This window comes from Mytilus californianus, unplaced genomic scaffold, assembly GCF_021869535.1.
Source record: "Mytilus californianus isolate M0D057914Y unplaced genomic scaffold, xbMytCali1.0.p SCAF_1, whole genome shotgun sequence".
NCBI lineage: Eukaryota > Metazoa > Mollusca > Bivalvia > Mytilida > Mytilidae > Mytilus > Mytilus californianus.
Window position 1 is genome coordinate 77,043,112 of NW_026262581.1, and position 19,021 is coordinate 77,062,132.

The 19,021-nt window shown below is 31.3% G+C and overlaps 1 protein-coding gene across 1 annotated transcript; it reads right to left on the reverse strand.

Moving 5' to 3' along the window:
- Positions 1-486: 486 nt before the first annotated feature.
- LOC127724271 (uncharacterized) lies at positions 487-18,805 on the reverse strand. Its single transcript, XM_052231201.1, has 5 exons — positions 18,701-18,805; positions 15,002-16,479; positions 12,657-12,818; positions 7,863-8,921; positions 487-6,688 (listed from the first exon to the last, which is right to left on the reverse strand). Exons 1-5 carry the CDS (start codon positions 18,720-18,722, stop codon positions 6,170-6,172), a joined length of 3,240 nt encoding a protein of 1,079 aa, XP_052087161.1. The 5' UTR covers positions 18,723-18,805; the 3' UTR covers positions 487-6,169.
- Between the last annotated feature and the right edge of the window lie 216 nt (positions 18,806-19,021).

A 19,021-nucleotide genomic window follows, 5' to 3' on the forward strand; every position in this document is an offset into this window, starting at 1 on the left:
TATACAATAAAAAAACACACATGCACACAATTTAATGTTTTCATACACAAACATTTAATATTTGTTCATTTAATGTTATCACAATGAAATGTAAACTTTAATTAAATCAATGCAATGACTATGATAACCAAGTTGACCTGATTATCAGATTATATCAAAGTATTTAATGGATAAATAAATGGTCATTTGAATTATTTCCTAATTTTTCATCATATAAAACATTTTCAAAGGGTATGACTAACTGAAAAATATACTACAGCATACAAAAATTTGTACAAAAAAGTCTTAATTCATCCTTTTTTTAGTAGTAACTTTTGCTTTAATGTAACGCTAATAAAAATGATTGGTAAAAAATTTCTGATAAAAGATTGCAATTTCTTTTAAAAGACAGGCCCCTAAAATTGACCAAAACTTTATGTAAAATATATACAATGTATTAACAAAACCCAATGTTTTTATATTTCATATGTTCAATTTTTCATTCAACCATGTCTACAAATCTACAAGCCCTTATTGAAATCATTGCAAAAGAGAATATTCCATTCTGTGTGAGCATTTAATGTTATTTGAAGCTGTGGAACTAGATCACAATGGATTTAATTGGTATAATATTCTTATAAAAATGGAAATGAACTGTATACTCTAAACTTGTCAAATCATGAACCCCCATTTATAAGGAAACAGTATTCAAAGGGAATTAATTCTACTTTATAATGCAATAGTTCAGTTGTAACAGCTTTCTGATTTATGCACGGTTCAGGAAAGACAGAGCTCACAGTATCTTTAGCGGAGTTTGATTTGTCTATAAGTTTAAGGTAGTGAAACATATTTTTTTTAAATTAGAAAGACAGACCTATAAACTCAGTTTAGATTTGAAAAAAAGAGGTTGAAGTTCCTATTCTGTTGAATAAATTCTTACTATCCAGTTGATTTAAAAATAAATTACTCACTTTAAAGTGAATAAAGCATTAATACTTCAAAGATACTAATCAATATAAAAATAAGAAGATGTGGTATGATTGCTAATGAGACAACTCTCCACAAGAGACCAAAAGACACAGAAATTAAGTCATACTAATACAACTGAAAAGTATTTTTTATGCAACAAAATACAGTATTCCTACTTGAATTGAAACAAGTAATATGATAATTCCTTATTTTACATCCTATAAATTAGAACTAAATATTACTTTGAATGATGATTAAAGTAATACATGTACATAAAGAAACCTAAATAAAGCACTGTATTTATAATTTTTTGTGCATGTATATTTTAAAGTGATTTACAAAACAAGTGTATTTATTTTTTTTGAGATAACAAAACAATATCAACAAACAGACTTTTTTTAAGTGTACACAAGTTCAAATTAAGAACTTTTGTCAGCCATTAGAGATTTATCATGATGTTAATAATGCGTAAATTTAAGTCCATGTGTCAGTAGGTATGGTAGTGTTTCAAAATTGTGATGATTCAATCATGAGATCAGTTGTCTTTTAGATGTTAAGATAAAGGTATTGTCTAAATAGGCTATTAATTATATAATTAAAGTGTTTGCTTGGCTTGGATCATCATTTTTTATTCTTATCTTGAAACGGTTTCTTTGATGTTTAATGGTTCATAACAGTTGCAGGTCTGGGCCTGTAAACATGCATGTTCAATTATATTTTCAGGTAATAATAATTTATACCCTTTTTTCACATGTAGGTAAACAGCATAAGTATTTATGTGTACATGTATTTATTATCAGGAAATTACACCTACTGCAAAATAAGAGAAAATAAATGCACTGCAAAAAAAAAGTACCTATACAGTTTAACATTTACAGACAAAATATGATTGTCATACTATATGCAAGATATACATATCTTGGTATCCCAAGTTTAGTAAAGGTGGCAGCACCAATGAATTGTTACACCATAATTCATAATTTTTCATTAATGTTCTCCCCATAATTTTCATATTCCTGGAAAACAGGGAATGTTTAAACACCATCTTGTTTCTAGATATTATAGCATCACATCAATAACCCAATCTATGAGAAAGTCATTTCCTATAGCATTGCATTCAAGAAAGCATCAGATTACCATGATGCTAAAACCCCAATGCTATATATATATATAGAGATAACACTGCCCTACCATGGTCATTGGTGCCATTCACCTAACTATCAAGGAGGATTACAAAGGTACAATTTGCACAATGTTTGGTTGTGATCAAGTCATAATAAATAATTCAAAATATAATGTGAATAAATTTGATCATTTTAGAAACTGACAGTTCAAATAATCAGTTATAATTCTTAAAGGCATCATGTAAGTATAATTATATTACATGTATGTTTCATTATAATACGTTATTTTGATTGGCTAACAGCAAGCTTGCGTCATTCTGAAATCAACCTTCATTTCCAAATGAAATGTAACATTCATGATGACACGAGCTTCCACAATAAAGTGCACTGGTAAATGAAATAATAAAATGCTCGGCTGGGGCGCAGCTTGATATGACCGCAGAGGTCGAACCCTAAACAGTTGGGGCAAGTATGGACACAACATTCAAGCTTGATACAGCACTGAATTTGGATTGTAATTAAATATTTGACACAGCATAGGTTTCTGACACAGAATGAAAGTGGTCTAAAAACTTAAAAAATTTTAATTTACTGATTCAAACCATATCATTATTATTTGCTTTTATATATAAATCAGAAATAACCAATTTAAAATGGAAAATTTTAAAGAAAAAAAATGAAAAAAAAATCCCCCTCCCCCAAATTTTTTGAACCCCCTTATGATTCATCAACCCCAAACTCAATCCCAGCCTTCTCTTTGTGGTATGGTACCTTGCAGTACAATTTCAGAGAGATCCATAAACTTGAACACAAGTTATTGTCTGGAAACTGGAAAAATGCTTGTTTTATGGCCTCTTTTTGGCCCCAAATTCCTAAACGTTTAGGGCAATTACCCCTAAACTCAAACCCAGCTTTCCCTTTGTGATATGGAACCTTGATGTCAATTTCATAAAGATTCATACACTTACACACAAGTTATTGTCCTGAAACTAGAAAAATGCTTGTTTTTTTGCCCTTTTATGGCCCTTATTACTAAAATTTTGAGGGAATTACCCCCAAAATCAATACCAGCCTTCCCTTTGTGGTATGGTACATTGCAGTACAATTTCAGAGAGATCCATACACTTGAACACAAGTTATTGTCTGGAAACTAGAAAAATGCTAATTTTTGGCCCCTTTTCGGCCCCTTATTCCTAAACTTTTAGGGCAATTACCCCCAAACTCAATCCCAGCTTTCCCTTTGTGATATGGAACCTTGTTGTACAATTTCATAAAGATCCATACACTTACACACAAGTAATTGTCATGAAACTAGAAATATGCTTGTTTTTTGCCCCTTTTTGGCCCCTAATTCCTAAAATATGGAGGCAATTACCCCCAAAATCAATCCCAGCATTCCCTTTGTGTTATGGAACCTTGTGATACAATGTCAGAGAGATCCATACACTTACACACAAGTTATTGTCATGAAACAAGAAAAATGCTTGTTTTTTGCCCCTTTTTGGCCCCTAATTCCTAAAATTTGGAGGCAATTACCCCCAAAATCAATCCCAGCATTCCCTTTGTGATATGGAACCTTGTGGTACAATGTCAGAGAGATCCATAAACTAACACACAAGTTATGTCTGGAAGTTACAAAAATGCTTTTTTTGGCCCCTAATTCCTTAACTGTTGGTACCATAACCCCCAAAATCAATCCCCACCTTCCTTTTGTGGTATTGAACCTTATGGTAAAATTTCATTGAGATCCATTCACTTAAACTAAAGTTAGAGTGTGAAAACTAATGTGTCTTCGGACTACGACGACGCCGACGTCATACCAATATACGACCACAAAAATTTGTTTGCGGTCGTATAAAAACTTGATAGAAATCGTGTTTTCATGATCCTATAAAAAATGTAATTATAAGTATTGAATACTTCTTTAAGCATTTTTATAGGGTTGTAAAAGTGTCGACCGTGCGTACATTTTTAGAATGAAGCACTTCAGCGCTTCATACAAAATGTACTTCGGTCAACGCTTTTACACCCCAATAAATTTACAAAAAGAAGCATTCTATTCTTAAATAAATTTCCAATACAAGTAAAACTGTGAGCTACTGCTCACTGATGATACCCCCGCCGAAATATTTTGGTAAACAGGAAGTTGTTGAGTGATGAATCTGAAAATGCATCACACGGTATAGCTGACCTATATAAACAATGAAACCAAATTTCAAAAATCCTTGTCAAGTAGTTCCTGAAAAAATGTGACGAAAATTTTCAACTTGGCTATCATGTGTAAAATAATACAAGTGTTCGATAAACAGGAAGTTGTTGAGTGATGAATCTGAAAACGCATCACACGGTGTAACTTACTTTTATAAACCCTGAAACCAAATTTCAGAAATCCTTGTCAAGTAGTTCCTGAGAAAAATGTGACGAAAATTTTCAACTTGGCTATCATGTGTAAAATAATACAAGTGTTCGGTAAACAGGAAGTTGTTGAGTGATGAATCTGAAAACGCGGTGTAACTTACTTATATATACCCTGAAACCAAATTTCAGAAATCCTTGTCGATTAGTTCCTGAGAAAAATGCGACGAAAATATTCATGGGACGGACGGACTGACGGATGGACTGATGGATGAATGGACTGACGGAAGGACAGACAGAGGTAAAACAGTATACCCCCACTTTTTTAAAGCGGGGGTATAATAATAAGCATGATAAGTTAACAGTTTGGCCTTTGCAGGAATTTTTAATTAAATTTTCTTATCCATTTAATAGAACATTAAAAATAAGTATGAATTTAAAGAAAGACAATTTTAATTATGGGAATGGGCAAGGGAGTGGATAGAATTTTAAATAAAGACTCCTTTGGCCAAGATTCAGTTAAGGAAGATTTTTTTAAATTGTACAGGAAAAAACCTAAATGTGACAGGTCCTCTTAGTTTACAGGTCAGAGAAGCTTAAAATCACATTTGCTGGTGACAATGTGCATTGTATTCTTGGGAATGTATTGAATCATCCTGAAATATACAGGTCTGTTTAGAACATTAGTATTCTGTGAAAACAAATTGTATCCCAGAGTGTCATATCCTTTCACTAGCAATCACCTGGTTTCTATACTGATTTTTCTAAACCCACGACACCAGCAAGAATGACTTTTAAATGAATCACCATTATGCAGTATATTTACATTTATGCATTTTTTTAGTGTTTCTAAGACCCTTTGTCTTATTTGTAATATATAGTCCAAATTACATTACAAACCATTTGATCTATTAAATGACTATACAACTGTACATTGATAACAACTGTTTCATTTATTTTGAGTTAATGTTTGCATTTACTTATATCTCCTTTTTTATTTCTGCATGATCTTTAAAAAGAAAATAAAAAAAAAACATAGCCTGCTATAGAAGATAACTTTTATACAATTTTTGTGGCCATATAAAAAATGTATATGGTATTATAAAATGCATTTACTCTGTATGAGATAAAGCACCAATTCTTGGATCTAATCACATGAAGATGAAAAAATGTAGCACTTGTACAATTCCTGTGTCTTTATATAGGCCTCATGCTACATAAAAGTAGAGCAATGAGTAAAACAAAAATAATCACTTGTAAGTTTAAAAAATTTCTTATCTTGGAAACCAATCCAAATATATAAGTTATAAAACCTTCTGTTATCCGAAGTAGCTGTCAAGTACAAGTTATTTCCCTTTTAGTAAGCTCAAGTCGAACAAAATAAACACTCAACTTCTAAGGGTCACCACCGACATTTTCAAATAAAACATGGATGCCTTCTTAAAATTGGAAAGATTACCTATCAGAACTTCAGGTATAAAAAAGAGACCATACATGAAAAGAGAAAGAAGGATCAGAAAAGCTAGGATTTTTTCAAATCTTGTTTCTAAAAAAAAAGCCTTAAATTTAGCAAAAGTATTTTTTATAATAAATTTTCACTTTTCTAAATACCAATTGATCACAATTATGTACAATTTGTATATCCAAAGGGAGATATTTCTTGCAAATACTAAGTTTTTGAAACACTATGGAATTACATATACATGGAATAAGAACAGTGATGACTTGATATAAATCCGTTATCACACTTTAGCTATAATGAATCCTTCTTTAACCAAGTCATCCTTTCTAGCTGTGTCTTTAGAAGCATTACTGTTCCATGCATAATCAAACATATTTCTAACATGTTCTACAGTTTTTAAGAACAAGGTTTCATCGTTCTTATTGACCGTTCCTTTACGAACACTAACTGACCCTTTGGATTTGATCACACGTTCTAGTTCTCTCTGAATATATTTATCTTTGCAAAATTCCCATACATTTTCATTCTGTGCATAAAAATAAACTGGGTATTTCTTTGAACTGTCAGGAGGTGATACTGCAAACTCGTACATGACAAGCACAGAGTCTTTGTCTTTATCAATGTCTGAATTACAATATCCTGGACATCCACCTTTCCCTTTAGACCAATTTCCACTCCTTGGTTTCTCATGAGCAATCAGTGGAGTCCACTGTTCCCAGGATAAACAACTTAAAGGTCCAGTCACAAACTTGGCTATACTGGCAATTTCTCTTGGCTGTAAATTCTTTGGTTTTTTAACCTGCAATATAATAAAAAAAAAATCAATGAAGCTGAACTAATGCTTAAATAATCCAGTTAATGTGTTGATAAAATTTTACTACTCAATAACCAAACCTCTGTAAACAGTTATCTGTTTCAAAATATACATATATAGTGGTAAAAAGATGTATATTTTTCCAAAAAGCTACATATTTAAAAACCAAAATATCTATTTACATGTTTTAAACGTGACAAAAGGTTCCCTTCTGTAAGATCAGAGTTTTGGCACTGAATTTTAATCAGTGAACAGTTTTTCTTTGTTTGCCCTGCATGTATTTGGTGTCTGTAAGAATCATATTCTTCTCGTTTCACAATACATATAAAAGGCATGTAAGAGTGTTAAAAATCTAACATGAATACAAGTATCCTGCTAATTCAAATATCTATCTTGGAAACTAAGAGTTGAGAAGATGACAGTATGCACAATATATGAAAAATTCAACCACCTCTCATTCTGTAAATAGTTTATTAAAAAGCAAAATTAAGACTTTTTCTGCATCTTACCTGATCTTACCTGTTTGTACATATATTCTACCAAAAAAACTTTGAAAAATGGTTTATAAAGAGTTGAGCAGAACCAACAGTGCACCATAATGAAGAAGTTGATGCATTAAACAAAAATCAACTAAGGTAATAAAGCCATAGAATATTACTAATTTTACCTTACCACACATTTGCATACATGTACCTGTTAAAAATTCTCACAAGACTTACCCTTCATGAGCACCTGAAATCAACCCCCATTTTTGGGGGCTGGTGTTGCTCAGTCTTTAGTTTTCTATGTCATGTTTTGTGTACTGTTGTTTGTCTTTTCATCATTTTCATTTTTTGTTATGCCATTGTAAGTATGTTGGAGTTTGAATATCCCTTTGTAATCTTTTGCCTCTCTTTCATTTCATAAACGTTTGTAATTTTTCTATATTTCAAGAATTCTTAGCTAATGTCTCATCTTCCGTCCCCTCTCTATAGAATTTTGAGCTTGGAAAATATTACATGCTATATATATGAATTAGGTGCTTATCAGCAAAAGAGGCAAATATGATAACCTCTGTATATCGATTTTTATCAGGTAGTATAAGTTTGCTGTCAGATTGACATTAAGCTTACTTCAAATTTATTTAAATGTACAAGGTGAACATTTCAATATAAAATACCTTGATGGGTTGTTCAGTGGATTTCTTTGTTTCTGTCTTCTTGCTAGTCTTTGCCACAGACTTCTTTTCTTTTTCGTCATTCTTTTTTTTTGTTGCTTTCTTCTCTTGTGGTTTAGTTTTTTTCTTCTCGGGGGAACTTTTTTTTGCTTTCTTTTCAGTTTTTTGTTTTGAAGCATCCTTTTTCTTTTCAACTAATTTCTTTTGTTCTTTCTTCTTTATTTCCAGAGTTTTTACTTTCATCTTTACAGTTTTCTTTGCAGGTGTTTCTTTAGACTTCACTTTACCTAGTGTTTTATTTTTAGGATCTTTCTTTAAAGTTCCTTTAGTAATAGTTTTATTCTTTATAACCTTCTTTGCAGCTGTATTTTTAGCTTTTAACTTTGTATTTGGTCTAATTGAAAGTGTTTTCTTTGAGGGTTTGACTGTCTTTGATTTCAATATTGCTTTCATAACAGACTTTGCTTTAACTTTAGTTGCAGTCTGTTTTCCTTTAGAAATAGTTTTTTGAACTTTAGAACCTAACACAATTTTGGCCTTTTTTCCTGCAACCCCTGGTTTTGTTGGTTTCTTTTTCATATCTTTCTTTACAACAGGCTTTTTAGTTAATTTTGCAGCTGTTTTCTTTTTCTCTTTAATATTTTTAACACCAGATTTTTTTGTACTTTTTAGTGAAATTTTCTTTTTCTCTTTAGTTAAGGCTGTTTTCTTCTTTTCTTTAGTTCCTTTTATTGCCTTTTTAATCAAATTCTTAGCAATTTTGTCTGATGTTGATTGCTTTCTTTCAGGTGACAATGTTTTAACTTTCTTCGTAACCTTCCCATCTTCAGCTAATGCCTTCTTTGCCATTTTGGCTATTTTAGTACCAGGTGACTCTGTCGTGGACGTATTTTCTCTTTTAATCGCTTTCTTTCCATTTTCTGTACTTCCTTCTATTATGTTCTTTTTGAATTTCATGGCAATATTATCTGCTACATTTTTTAATGAACTGAACAGTCTTGCTAATTCTAAATCTAATCCAGTTTTGTATTCTGGTCTTTTCATTACTTCTGCTTCATAAGTCTGAAAGAAGATAGATTGTTGTGTTAGTAGAATCACTGGATTCACATGAAAAATCAAAGTGATCCATATCACAAGTGGAAAGATTGGAAGAGTTGTTAGCTTAATTTCGATAATTTTTTAGTCTTCCATTGAGGTATGCTGATGTGGACAATGTTTCTAAGCTTTTGCATTTAGCAGTGTTCTAGAATTCCCCAGGATTTTTGGATAGCACCAGGGTAACGCGTACTCTTGGTAAAATGATTTGTATAATGTGTCGTGTCGCATTGCGTCGCTGACCTATATTTCTAGTTACTGTTGTTTTTATGTCTTTTGTTTTGTTTAAATACTGTGGTACTGTGTAATGTAGACATTTAGTCTTCCATTGAGGTATGCTGATGTGGACAATGTTTCTAAGCTTTTGCATTTAGCAGTGTTCTAGAATTCCCCAGGATTTTTGGATAGCACCAGGGTAACGCGTACTCTTGGTAAAATGATTTGTATAATGTGTCGTGTCGCATTGCGTCGCTGACCTATATTTCTAGTTACTGTTGTTTTTATGTCTTTTGTTTTGTTTAAATACTGTGGTACTGTGTAATGTAGACATTGAGTCAGAAAATTATTGGTAAAAGAGAAGTTAATCAATAAACAGTTTGTATACTTGAATATCTTTTTAAAATAAATAAAACATGATTCATTACTAAATAATTATAGTAATTAAATCTTTTATAAAATCCATGATCAATTAAAATAAAATATCATTTAAGAGTTCAATTTAAAAAACTTTCTAGTTTCTAGATAGAAAATTGTTGTATATAAAAGGATTCCTGTCTTAAGGAGACATAAAATTTACAATACCTACTATTGTTTTATTATTTGAACCAGTTACTACAGTATCTTAAATTCTAATAAAAAAAAATTTCATAAACTTTTTAACATTTTGCCATAAATAAAAATTTGTTAATTTCATGTAAATATTAACCTTTCTGGTCTTTGGTGATGACCAACCATAGATACAGACTAAGTGCTGCACTAAAACCTTAATCTTTATTTGTCATGATTCATTTAAAAAGAATTCCTTGATCTATCTTGGGTCTATAGATCTATAGGTAACCATATTCAATGTCAACAATAAAGTCTCCCTATTTCCCCCCTAAATGACAGGAAGTAGATACTTGTATAAATAGATTTTAACTTTATGAATATTGTTCACTTCTTTCATTCATTAATTTTGGATATAGATATTCAGTTTGAAGGTACAGTCATGCATTTTATTTATAAAATAGATTGCAATTAATTGTAAATAAACTTGAATTAACTGGGTCATGTGATATTAGTCCGAGATTACTCTGATGTCCAAAGGCTGTTTTGCCAGACAAGCTGAGGCCGTAGTTATTTGTTATCATAAAATTATGATATCCTAATTAAAACACAAAACAATCATGTTACAAGTGTTGATTACATCGATTAAATCCAATCAACAAGGTTAACCTCATAAGGTAAATCGATCACGTGGTGTAAACAATCTGGCTTTGAACTGTTTGAACTGGTCAAATTTCACCTGGAATTTTATACCACACCGAAAAGATTTAAAAAGTCGTTTAAAACTTTACCGAATTACGAGTTTTTAACTGAAAATTTTAGCACCACGGATAAAAATTATACATCGTGGTAAGACCAATAGAACCACAGTCAAATATTATACATCGCGGTCCTGTGGTCCTTTAAGGGCCTGGGGAGAACACTGGAATTCCCCTTTCCCGTCACCCGTGGAAAGTTGATTTATGTCACGGGAAAGTGGAAATTCAAAACTTTGTTGTCCGTGGGCAAGTAAAATTAAATTACAGAAACTTCCTATTCATACAGATCAAATGATCGATGTAACAGTTTGTATTCTTTTATTTCAATCAAAGTCTCAAAGCGAGATCGTTGTTGTTGGTGTAAATCATGCCTGGGTTCTAAAGTCCAAGGGAGAAAAACGTGCGCATGTGTTTCGTGATCACCTTCATCAATACCCTTGCCAGCTAAGCAAGGAAAATCCGCGATGTCAAGCATCCATCCGATTTAGAAGCAAAAACCTAATAACCGGATCACAAACGGTAAAAGATTTAATTTCCGGATCTCAAATTCGTGATTTTTTACTAAAATTTATATATATTTCAAAATAAAACTAATATATTCCATTAAATGTTTTGTATATCTAGATGAACATGACATTGAATTATCAACACAATCACAAGCTAGTTAGACAAACTAATTAATTTCAAAGGAAATAACAGAGTTCATAATTTCAAATCTAACTACATGTTATGATGATGTATAAACATGCGATAAAAGGAATAACAAAATTATGAAAACATTTTTAAAATAGTAAAAAATTCAGGGAAAGTTCATTAAACTTGTGGAAAAGTGAATTTTTTAGGGAAAGTTGCATATGTATAATAATCCTAGAACACTGATTTAGTTGCATTTAGTATGTCAATGTAAGAAGGTCACTTAACATGCTAAATTTGCATAACAACTTCTTTTAAATTAAAATTCAAAATTTTCATCAAATCATGTTCATTGTTTAAAATTTAAAGTTTATACATTTTTTTAACTGGATTACCAAATAAAGATTCCTCTAAAAAATTATCCTTGTATTTCCTGTATAAAACCTAGGACCAATAGTAAGATACTTCAAACAAAGATCTTTGTCTCCATTTTTGAGACAATTTCTATGATCAAACATGTCAAATATTCGTGTAGGTATACTATTTGTCGAAGTCCTTTAAGGGTAATCTTAAATGCTTATTGATTTTGATAAAAGATATGACACTGAAGTTTAATGAATGCTTGTAATGTGATAAAGGGAAATGTTCACTGCCCTAATCTGACCATAAAGATTTTACTCTAGCATAAAAAGATGCAAACATTCATATTCTTTAGGCAAAGTCTTAAAACTTTTCAATTTTAGAAATTGCCAAGATTTTTCATCTTCTATTCTTAAACGTTTATCTGAATGATTTTGATATTGATAAAAAGTGGATTTTTCATATTTTGCAAAAAGAATGCATTAAAAATGCTCTTTTTCAACAATAGTGCAAAGGCTGCCTAATACACAATTTACAACTCATACCAGTGGACCGGGACATATATCCAACCTAAAAACATCTATGATACAGGCTTTGATTTGTTTAAATAAAAGGTTGTTACAATATAAACATCAACAAGTCTGCAAAGTTAATGCTTTCCCTTAGTTTCGTAAGTAATAAATTGTCTATATATGTCTTTGAATTTCTTTACTTAATAAAAATGTGATACTGATGTATGTCAACTTGATAAAAATTGATTATTACAGATAAAGAAAGTGACTGTATGAGCACGGAAGCAACTAGATATTGTTTTGGTAATAAGAAGTGATTGACAGGAAAGCAAATTTTTTTGCACAGTAGATTGAGCCCTGTGGCAACATTCTGGTTGATGATGCAATGTGTTAGGAAAGAATCGAAATAGCTCCAATCTAAAAAACAAAAAGGCAAAGTGAACAGTGCTCCTGTATAAACTTGTGAAGCATTTTCATTAGATATGTGTGATAAGTGTTTTTTATTTGTATGTTATAAGAAAAATTTAAGGGAAAAGTTATATCTACAATTTCTCACATGAAATGCATGAAAATTGTAGAGGAGGCAATACAATGATTTTTTTTCAAATCTTTCCCACAGCTATTAATTTTTGGTCTTGATTTCAATATCTGTATATAATGTTACAAATAAGTACCTTAAGAAGTTTAAGATTGCCTTCACGTAAGCAGACTGACATAACCATATCAGGAGTAAGATTAGCTGATTCCAAACGTAGATGAGCACCACCTGTGGTCTGTGATATCTGTCTATAGAAATCTGATCTATAACCAACCTGCATTCCATAAATTCTGACTCCCTGCAAATAAATACATTATACATTTATATTTAGCAGTTTGTTTTTTATTGGAAAAGAGATTAAATTTCTGCATTAATATCCAAGTACATTGTACAATTAAAATCAAACATATAGAAAAACACTATCTACATGATTTTTTATCAGAGAATAATCATTGATTTCAATAGGTTTAAAGAAGCAGTTTAAAAACAAAAGTTAACATAGTGGATCAGGGATTTTCCTCTATCAAATATGCAGGTAGTGGCCAAATAATGGCTATGTTCTTTTGCAGTGGTATTTCACAATCTGGAACTATATGCAGTGACAGCTGGCCACTATGGTTTATGGCAGTTACAAACAGGCCTGGGGCAATGGTAATTTGTAATTGTAATGCATTGTAATATTACATTTTTTTGATGTAATGCAAAGTAATTTGTAATGCACATTTTCTGCATTACAATTACATGTAATGTAATGATTACTTTAGTTTAAAATCAATGTAATGCCTCCATTACTGTTCATTACTTTTCATTACAAATTGGTAAAATACATAAAATTGAAGAATATAGTAAAGTAAAAACAAAAGAAAGTTTTGAATAAAATTATTGTCACAGTTAATTACTGTATTAAATCATTATAGATAGTTTGCCCTTAGTTTGTCCATAACTAAATCCCCTAGGCCAACTCAACTTTAATCCAGCAAATGAAAAAAAGTGAAAATTATCAAGTCTTGATCTTGGTTTCTGATATTTGTATAAAATGATATTGGGAATATTTTGGTGTTTGGTGGTCCATGAAAAATCTTCTAAAAAAATTATTGAACAAAACTATATAGATGAAAGGAAAAAATATAAAGATGAAATTTTCATAATTCTATACACACCTTACATGTATTTCAATGAAAGATTGAATATGTCAATCAACATTTTTACACCGAACTGTGGTTTGGGTCCTGTCTTGTGTTGTTATTTCACCTAATTAATATCAAATGTTTTTATTGCAATCAAATCTTCACAACTTATGTTTGTCCTCACAGAGCCCTTAGGCATTTAACAAGATAATCCTTTAATGACACATTTATTATATCCCTTGAAATCCCTTTATGATGTCTTAATGATTAAGTGCTCAATGTTAGAAACAAAATTATATGATAATTTATTTATTTTTCTTTGGCTAATACAGCTTTCAAGTATTTAGCCATTCCCTCCACATCAGCTCCTGTAGAAAGGCTTTTTAGTATTGCCGGAAAGGTGTACAGACCTGATCGCTGTTCTCTTAATGACAGCACGTTTGAAACACTTATGATGATCAAGTTTAATGGACATGTTAATTAACCAGTATTTGAAGTCTATGTCACCAACGCTGTATATATACATGTATGTACATATACCCCTGTAATATTTATCAATTTCTTATAAAAATCTGTTTTTGAAATGTTTTTAGTTTTTATATTGAAAAAGTAATGTGTAATGTAATGCATTACACAGGCAAAGTAATTGTAAAGTAATGCATTACATGTGAGAAAAAATGTAATTGAAATTGTAATTGTAATGGAAGAATCACAAAGTAATTGTAATGTAATGCGTTACATTGCAATGTAATGGCCCCAGGCCTGGTTACAAATGTAAAATTGATTACATTGAATCATGGAGCAAATGATTGTATACATCCTGTGACAATGAATTGACCAAATGAGTTTCTGTGAACTGGAAGTTGGTTAAAGTCAAATCTTTCTACATGTTCTACATTTTGTAAGTAAAAACAAAATTTTCCTTTCATTAATTTCATTATCATGATTATTATACATGTATTTCATGGAAAATTCAAGTGAAATTAGTTATATTAAGTGTCATGAATGTGTTTTAATAAGATCTTGTATGTTTTTGTATGATCAATATGTAACATCTGTCACCGATATCAGATGCCAATATTTTATAACTGTTGTCATGCAAGCACAATAAACATGATAAATATTCTCTTTCCACAACTTTCAAATGGCCTGATTTTAATTCAAAAGAGGCCTCCTCATTTTATTTTGAATCCTTTAATTTTAATCCTTCCTTTTATACTACCCGGTACCCTTTAATAATTTATGCTTTCTTACAATGTATGACAGCCTTGTACATGTACATTCAATTAAGTTTTGAAGAAAAACTCATGATAAAAGAGTAAAAAAGATGCTTTTCATAGCAAGTTTTACCAACCATTTCATTTAATTTTTTCGTCTCTTCTTTCCAATCAATATCGTTCTTGAAATCTTCAAACTGATATCCTGGTTCATGAGGATCTGAATCTCCAATCATTACTAAGCATCGCTGACTTCCTGTTGTCCATGATAAAGATTCCCGTACTTTCCTTAAAACTAATTCGTAACATTCATCTGCATCACCACCATGAGTAATTGGTAAGTATTCAAAAAAATTACATATTTCATCTATAGTTGCACCAAAATCTAGCCATTTAATCAAATATCTATCATTCTTTAAATCATAATAGTCCCCATGAGCTACAAACGCTAAACGAACACCTGGGATATCTATTTTCAAACGTTCAACAATTTCTCGCAATTTTTCTTTTGTTTCCTCCATATAACTGTACATAGAGCCAGTTGTGTCAAATGAAAAAACTATTTCCCTAATTCCACCGTGAATGAATTTTTTAGGTGATTTGGTGGGAGAAGTAATACACATTTTTTGAAGGACTGGAGCTGAATTGTTTGTCTCTGAATCTGAAAGTTCATCTGCTGATAGCTCTTCACTAGAAACACATTCAAGTTTTGGTAAAGCTGAGCTATCTGCAGGTGCCTCATCTTCTACTGATTTTAAAGTGTCTGAAACTACCTGCAGTGAAGGTCTCTGTAAAAGATTACTTGAGGTGATAGATGTAAATTTTTCATCATCAAATTCATAAACTGTAAGTGATCTATCCGATGGTAAATTTATAACTTCCTCATTACCAAATTTCATTATTTTTTCTATAGTAGCACCTGAAGGCATTTTCTGAACTGTTCTAAGTGACTCTAATAAATTCAATATAACTGACTTTTCTTTCTTGATGGTAACACTTTTCTTTGACTGTAAACTCTTTTTAGGTGACATTACTTTTTTAATAATGCCTTTTTTAATCAATTTAGCTTTCTTTTCTTCCCCATTTGACCCATTACTATCTGATATAGTTAAAGTATCTGCTCTTTTTAAATTTACATATTTTTTACTGGTAGACCTCTCATTATCATAAGGTGTATTTGTTCCCATAGAAGACATTTTAGGTTTAACGGATGAGATACTGTCTACTGAATCTTCTCCTACACTGATTGATTCAGCTATTTTTCTTATGGTGTCATCTTCGTCATCACTATCACTCGGAATGTCGAACCCAAAATACTTGTCAGCAGACATTAGTTTTGTGGGCTGTAATGTTGGAAATCTTGGCAAAACTGGGGGCGGTGTTGAACTGTCTGATCCATTGTCATTTGCTTTGATTCCATAAGGCACAGCCTTTGGTCTATCCTCTTCATAAGTATCTGCCTTTTCCAACACAGGAGGAGGGAGACTATCAATGTCAGACTCTTTCTCAACTGCTGTATCTAAAGTTGTACTGGTTGTTTGCTTCAGTAACTTTGGTGGTGGCTGATCACCAGGCAGGTCTGATGACTTCCGCTTCAGCCCGGTCATTTGTTCCTCTGAAAGTAACAACAATATTCACAGTCATTTAATATTAAACATTGCATTAAAAGACTCATTTTGAGTGTATGCAAAAAATAACCAACATAACTATATTAGTCAACAACAAATTATTATCGTGTGCTTTTTATCGCTACATAAAATATTTCTGATTGTTTGTTGTTGAAATGTTTTTCATCTGGTATGTGTCTTGATGTTAGTGTTACCAAAATGTTTCCTGTGTGGATTAAATTCATATTATTTAGTTCACAGCACATAAATTGGACTGAAAATGTGAGTTAACACTGTGGATTCTGTTTGACAACAATTGTTGACATTTTTCAGCATCAGACACTTGTCTCTGAAAAAAAATCCTATATACCTTAATATAACACAAGGTACTTAACTTACATTTTTTAAAAATGTCACCCATTCGTGAACTTCCGTTATATTTCGATTGTCAACCCCACTAAAACTTGTTATGCCATAAATCTAAATTGATTTATCTACACAATAGTGTATAACACGCGTACCTTTGTTGTCGGAATCATGTGTAGCAGGCCTCCCAATTGAAGTATGTCAACCGTAATTATTTCGTCTACCCACAGCTGATTAGAAATATAAGACTTGCAGTATATGTGACAACACTATATATTTTTCAACAAAATCATTGTGGTAATCCCTTTTAGGATTCTGTTTCAGGAGCAATTTTTATATTCAACATAAATGTATAACTGAATTTCTTTTCATTTCACAAAAAACAGACTGGAAAATTTAAAAGAGGTAACCACACCTCAAACCAGTGCATTTCCATGTTTTAATTCCTGAAATTTAAATAGCATAGATCCATTTTGTTCAGAGACTGGCCATATTGTTATAATTCTAATTTTTTTGTCACATGATAAATTTTGTATAATGACAGAAAATATGTTGCAAACTTTTAACAAACTGAATTAACGGTGCCAATATCAGGAATTTTTTTATTAGGGTTTTACATTTTACATGCAAAATATAAAAATGTCACAGATAAGAAAACAATATGGCCGAAATCAAATGAATGTATCTTACATGTGATATTGTTGTCTTTTTTCAAAACTACCTCTTCCCTTTTTTTAAGGAAAAATGCATCATTTTTTTGGAAATTGGGAAGTTTTGAATAAGATTTAATTGTACTAAAACTTGAATTTTCAATGGGAAAGGAAATTTTTGGGGAGGGGAAAGAAACAAAAAAATTATGTTACTTTATACATTGAAAACCATGTGTGTTAAAGACACCGCGGTGATTCTAATCAGAAACCCGGATCTCAAAAGCACTGTCATAATATCAAAATAATAAGCTGAATATGAAATTTACCTACATTACTACCGATGCCATCACCTTTTGGGAAAAATGTACAACTTATTGGGAGGAATTTTATGCCATTTTTTTTTAGTAATTGGGAATTTTCTCTAGAGGAAAAGACGAATTTCTGAGGTTATTTGAGGCAAATAATATCACTGATTTACAAAATTGATCTATAGCTACTTTTAAAAGTAAGGTACATATTTTTATCAAATTTTAACACGTTCTTTAAGGAAAATATGTCTACTTTTCAGTGTCTACCTGCTCAGGGTGTATGGATACTCCTGTCTTGTTCAAATTGCACTGGTTCCAGTTGTAGTAGCTCATTAAGGTTTTCCACAATGTTTTGGGAGCTATGAAAAGAGACTAGTGGAGGGATAAATCAGAAAGTCCCCCCCCGCAACATAATTTCAAAAGAAATTAGGCGAGACATTGAATATTGTGGTACAAATTCTGACACCTAGAGCCTAATCAGGCTAATCATCATTAACAGTACATGTATGCATGCTGTTTATTTGTTATTTGTGTTTCAGAAATAATATTAACACTGTTGGTCTTGTTACCATGCCATGCAACAATTGGACAGTAAGGAGTTCTTTACTTTTAGCTGCTTAATTTGTCATTCAAAATCAAGTACCTCTTAATTGCATTTTTACCTAAAAACTAAACAAGAATTATTCACAAACGATAACTACGTTTCAACTGTTTGACCAGTCTGATTACTTTGAGTTTAAATCAAGATTTTGAAAGGGTATAGGGTATTTGTGTTTGCGGAATAAACCAAGGGGAAGTAAATCATCGTAAAAAATCGAGGTATGCATAAAACTTATTCATAATGTCAAATAAGAATATTTCTTTGTGGAAAAAAATGTTAAAGGGTATATAATCATCATCCTCACCTAAATTCAACATATGCGTCATTGATTTTGCACTATAAACTTATTTTCGGATGCAATGTTTACCGTCCTGCATCGACCGGACGCATCGCTTGCCTTGTCAGCTTGAGTTTGTAAAGACGTTTGTGATTGGTCAAAACGATTAGAGCATGTCGAGGCAAAACGGATGAAATTCAGGTAATTAGTAACTGATCCCGGGTCAATGGCGTAATTAGTATAATAAAAATAATAGGTTTAATGCCGAAAATGTTTTAATGGTTATTTAAAACAGATTTGAAATTTTCTGCGTATTGATTGTTCATCCCCCTTTTTTAAAAGAAATGC

Bases quoted from the DNA above. Each gene is read 5' to 3' on its own strand.
- LOC127724271 (XM_052231201.1), bottom strand. From the start codon at position 18,722: ATGACGCATATGTTGAATTTAG. The intron at 16,480-18,700 runs GTGAGGATGATG...TGTTACTTTCAG, and splicing joins GACGCATATGTTGAATTTAG to AGGAACAAATGACCGGGCTG. The intron at 12,819-15,001 runs GTTGGTAAAACT...ATTTATTTGCAG, and splicing joins CGAAAAAATTAAATGAAATG to GGAGTCAGAATTTATGGAAT.